General features: G+C 40.9%; 1 protein-coding gene across 1 annotated transcript; it reads right to left on the bottom strand.

Annotated features, from left to right (window-relative positions):
• Positions 1 to 2,832: 2,832 nt before the first annotated feature.
• Positions 2,833 to 3,741, bottom strand: LOC132659247 (uncharacterized; the record flags this gene model as incomplete). Its single annotated transcript, XM_060410759.1, has 1 exon — positions 2,833 to 3,741. A coding segment is annotated over exon 1 (693 nt), but the record flags the coding sequence as incomplete, so codon positions are not given.
• Positions 3,742 to 5,510: the final 1,769 nt, after the last annotated feature.

Here is a 5,510-nt window from a genome sequence, read left to right as displayed (position 1 = left end):
ATATAAATTAAAACTGGCCAGGTGATTCCAGTGTTCAGCCAAGTTTAATAACCGGTGCTTACGAGCCTTGCTACTTAAAATGTAATCCTTGCCTTAAAAGCTATAGGACTGATAAAAGAAACTGAAGTAGATATAAATAAATGGAAAGATATCTCCTGTTCATGGATGAAAATAATTAATGCTGTTAAAATGTCCATACTACCCAAATCTATAGATTAGACTCAGTCCCTATCAAACTTCCAATGACATTTGTTTTCACAGAAGTAGAATAAACAACCCCAAAATTAGTGTGAAAGTACAAAAGACCCTGAATAGCCAAAGCGTTCTGGAGAAGGGAGAATAAAGCTGGAAGCATCATACTTTCTGATTTCAAACTATACCATAAAGCTATAGGAATCAAAATACTGGGACTTCTCTGGTCCCCGTGGTTAAGAGTCCATCTGCCAAAGTAGGGGACGGAGGTTTGATCCCTGATCCGGGAACCCAGATCCCACATGCCACAGGGCAATTAAATGCATGCACCGCAGCTGCTGAGCCTGAGCTCAAGAGCCCACGGGCCACAACCACTGAAGCCTGCGTGCCCCAGAGCCTGTGCTCTACAAGAGAAGCCGTTGCAATGAGAGCTCATGTACTGCAACTACAGAGTATCCCTTGCTCGCTGCAACTAGAGAAAGCCTGCACACAGCAAGGAAGGGCCTGTGCACGGCATCAGAGACCCAGCACAGCCATAAGTAAATGAATAAATACCATGGTTTATAAAATACTATGGAACTGCCTTAAAAACACACACATAGACCAGTGGAACAGAATCAAGAGCCCAGAAATAAACCCACACATATACAGTCAACTAATGCTCAACAAGGGAGCCAAGAACACTCAACGAGGACAGTCTCTTCAATAGATAATATTGGAAACGCTGTATATCCACATGGAGAATGAAACTAGACCCCTATCTCACATCGTTTACAAGTCTTAACTCAAAATGGGTTAAAGACTTAAATATAAGACCTGAAACCATAAAACTCCCAAAAGAAAACATACGGCAAAAGTTCCTTGATGTGGGTCTTGGCAATAATTTTTGGGTGTGACAGGCAGAAGCAACAAAAGCACAAACACACAACTTGGACACATCAAACAGCAAAAACCGTCAACAAAATGGAAAGGTAATCTAAGGAAAGAGAGAATGTACTTCCAAATAGAACATCTTATAAGGGTTAATATCCAAAATTTATACAGAACTTATTTAATTGAATAGCAGAAAAATCAAATAATCTGATTTTAAAATGGGAAAAGGACCTGAATAGATATCTTTTTTTCCAAAGAAGATATACAAATGGCTAACAGTTACATTCTCAACATCACCAATCATCAGGGAAATGCAAATCAAAACCACAGGTTTGCAAAACAGGTGTGAGTTGAGATATCACCTCACACCTGTTACAGTGGCTCTGATCAAAAAGACGAGCGATAACAGATGTGGGGGAAAGAAAACCTTTGTGCACTGTTGGTGGGAATGTAAATTGATATTGCCACAATGGAACAGTATGGAGGTTCTTCAAAGAATTAAAATAGAACCACCACATGATTCAGCGATCCCACTTCTGGGTATTGATCCAAAATAAATGAAATCACAATCTCAAAGAGAGATATCTGCACCTCCATGTTGTGACATCATTATTGATAATAGCCAAGAATTGGAAATAACCTAAATGTTCATTAAAGGATGGATGGATGGATATAGAAACTAGGAAAATGCACACACTCACACATATATAAACAAAATAGAACATTTAGTTCAGTTCAGTTCAGTCGCTCAGTCGTGTCCGACTCTTTGTGACCCCATGAACTGCAGCACACCAGGCCTCCCTGTCCATCACCATCTCCCAGAGTTCACCCAGATTCACGTTCATCGAGTCAGTGATGCCATCCAGCCATCTCATCCTCTGTCATCCCCTTCTCCTCCTGACCCCAATCCCTCCCAGCATCAAAGTCTTTTCCAATGAGTCAACTCTTTGCATGAGGTGCACAAAGTACTGGAGTTTCAGCTTTAGCACCATTCCTTCCAAAGAAATACCAGGGTTGATCTCCTTCAGAATGGACTGGTTGGATCTCCTCGCAGTCCAAGGGACTCTCAAGAGTCTTCTCCAACATCACAGTTCAAAAGCATCAATTCTTCGGTGCTCAGCCTTCTTCACAGTCCAACTCTCACATCCATACATGACTACTGGAAAAACCATAGCCTAACTAGATGGACCTTAGTCAGCAAAGTAATGTCTCTGTTTTTGAATATGCTATCTAGGTTGGTCATAACTTTTCTTCCAAGGAGTAAGCGTCCTTTAATTTCATGGCTGCAGTCACCATCTGCAGTGATTTTGGAGCCCCAAAAAATAAAGTCTGACACTGTTTCCACTGTTTCTCCATCTATTTCCCATGAAGTGATGGGACCAGATGCCATGATCTTAGTTTTCTGAATGTTGAGATTTAAGCCAACTTTTTCACTCTCCTCTTTCACTTTCATCAAGAGACTTTTTAGTTCCTCTTCACTTTCTGCCATAAGGGTGGTATCATCTGCATATCTGAGGTTATTGATATTTCTCCCAGCAATCTTGATTCCAGCTTGTGTTTCTTCCAGTCCAGTGTTTCTCATGATGTACTCATGATGCATATAAGTTAAATAAACAGGGTGACAATATACAGCCTTGACAGACTCCTTTTCCTATTTGGAACCAGTCTATTGTTCCATGTCCAGTTCTAACTGTTGCTTTCTGACCTGCATACAGATTTCTCAAGAGGCAGGTCAGGTGGTCTGGTATTCCCATCTCTCTCAGAATTTTCCAGTTTATTGTGATCCACACAGTCAAAGGCTTTGGCATTGTCAATAAAGCAGAAATAGATGTTTTTCTGGAATTCTCTTGCTTTCTCCATGATCCAGTGGATGTTGGCAATTTGATCTCTGGTTCCTCTGCCTTTTCTGAAACCAGCTTGAACATCAGGAAGTTCACGGTTCATGTATTGCTGAAGCCTGGCTTGGAGAATTTTAAGCATTACTTTACTAGCATGTGAGATGAGTGCAATTGTGCGGTAGTTTGAGCATTCTTTGGCATTACCTTTCTTTGGGATTGGAATGAAAACTGACCTTTTCCAGTCCTGTGGCCACTGCTTAGTTTTCCAAATTTGCTGGCATATTGAGTGCAGCACTTTCACAGCATCATCTTTCAGGATTTGAAATAGCTCAGCTGGAATTCCATCACCTCCCCTAGCTTTGTTTGTAGTGATGCTTTCTAAGGCCCACTTGACTTCACATTCCAGGATGTCTGGCTCTAGATGAGTGATCACACCATCGTGATTATCCGGGTCATGAAGATCTTTTTTGTACAGTTCTTCTGTGTATTCTTGCCACCTCTTCTTAATATCCTCTGCTTCTGTTAGGTCCATATCATTTCTGTCCTTTATCAACCCCATCTTTGCATGAAATGTTCCCTTGGTATCTCTAATTTTGTTGAAGAGATCTCTAGTTTTTCCCATTCTGTTCTTTTCCTCTATTTCTTTGCATTGATCGCTGAGGAAGGCTTTCTTATCTCTTCTTGCTATTCTTTGGAACTCTGCATTTAGATGCTTATATCTTTCCTTTTCTCCTTTGCTTTTTGCCTCTCTTCTTTTCACAGCTATTTGTAAGGCCTCCCCAGACAGCCATTTTGCTTTTTTGCATTTCTTTTCCAGGGGGATGGTCTTGATCCCTATCTCCTGTACAATGTCACGAACCTCATTCCATAGTTCATCAGGCACTCTATCTATCAGATCTAGGCCCTTAAATCTATTTCTCACTTCCACTGTATAATCATAAGGGATTTGATTTAGGTCATACCTGAATGGTCTAGCGGTTTTCCCTACTTTCTTCAATTTCAGTCTGAATTTGGTAATAAGGAGTTCATGATCTGAGCCACAGGCAGCTCCTGGTCTTGTTTTTGTTCTCAGCCACGAAAAGGAAAAGCTTACAGTTTGCAACAATGTGCGCTTCAAGGGCATTATGGTAAGTGAAATAAATCGGACAGGGGAAGAAAAATATTGTATGATCCCATTTATATATGGAATCTTAATAAATAACCCAAACTCATAGAGACAAAGAACAGATGGGTGGTTTCCAGAGACAGCGGGTGGGGGTGGGGGGTGAAATTGGTGAAGGTGATCAAAAGCTACAGACTTCCAGTTATAAGATGAATAAATTTCATGGGGGTCTAATGTGGCTATAGTTACCAATACTGTATTGTATACTTGAACATTTCTCTTTTTTAACATTATAATTTATTTTTAATTGAAGGATCATTGCTATACAGTATTGTGTTCATTTCTGCTCATCAACATGAATCAACCATAGGTATACATATGTCTCTTCCCTCTTGAACCTTCCTCCCACCTCCCACCCAATCCCAGAAAATTTCTAATAGAGAGTAGACCTTAAAAGTTCACACTTAAAAGTCAAAAGGTAACTATGTGAGGTGATGGATGTGTTAACTAATCTTATTATGGTACTCATTTCACAATATATACATCTATCCAATCATCACATCAAGAGGGAGAGGGCTAAGATAGCATAATGCTGAGTGAAATAAGTCAGGCAGAGAAAGACAAGTATCATACGATTTCACTTCTGTGTGGATCCAAAGAACAAAATAAATTAACAAACACAACAAAACAGAAACAGACTCGTAGATACAGAGAATAAATAGGCGGTCACCAAAGGGGAGGGGAGAGGGTATGAGTGAAATAGGTGAGGGAGACGAAGAGGTACAAACTTCTAGCCATGAAATAAATGAGTCATGGGAATGAGAGGTACAGCATGGGGAATACAGTCAATAATACTGTAATAACTTTGTGTGACAATAGATGGTAACTAGATTTACCATAGTGACATTTTGTGGTGTATAGAAATATCAAATCATTAGGTTGTGCACCTGGAACTAACATTCAACTATACATCAATAAAAATTTTTGAATAAATAAAAATTAAAAATAATCACATCAAAATTTTAAATGCACTTGACTAAACTCATTCTTGTGCACATGTGGCTGGAAACACTACAGAAAACTACATCACGTCTTCCACTGGGAAGTTACTGACTCCAACCTGCCTGCACTGCGCGGTAGCTCCTGGGAACTTTCTCTGCCACCTGGAAGGCTGTTCCTTTACGCTAGCTTCTGACAAGTTTCTTTGCCACCAGTAGGCTGCATAATCCTGTAACAGCCATGTGCTCTCCAAAAATGTTTGAATCTCTGCCTTGAGGGGAAGCGAGGGGTGTTGGGGAGGAGGGGCCTTCCCAGGTGGTGCTAGTGGTAAAGAACCTGCCTGCCGAAGCCAGAGATGTGAGAGGCTCAGGTTTGATCCCTGGGTCGGGAAGATCCCCTGGAGGAGGAAATGGCAACCCACTCCCGTATTCCTGCCTGGGAAATCCCGTGGACGGAGGAGCCCGGCAGGTTATTGTCCACAGAGCTGAAAAGACAACACTTGAGGA

The sequence above is a fragment of the Ovis aries genome, chromosome 2, assembly GCF_016772045.2.
Source record: "Ovis aries strain OAR_USU_Benz2616 breed Rambouillet chromosome 2, ARS-UI_Ramb_v3.0, whole genome shotgun sequence".
NCBI classification, from domain to species: domain Eukaryota; kingdom Metazoa; phylum Chordata; class Mammalia; order Artiodactyla; family Bovidae; genus Ovis; species Ovis aries.
The sequence above is the reverse complement of the archived record's forward strand: the minus strand, read 5'-3'. Positions and strand labels throughout refer to the sequence as shown.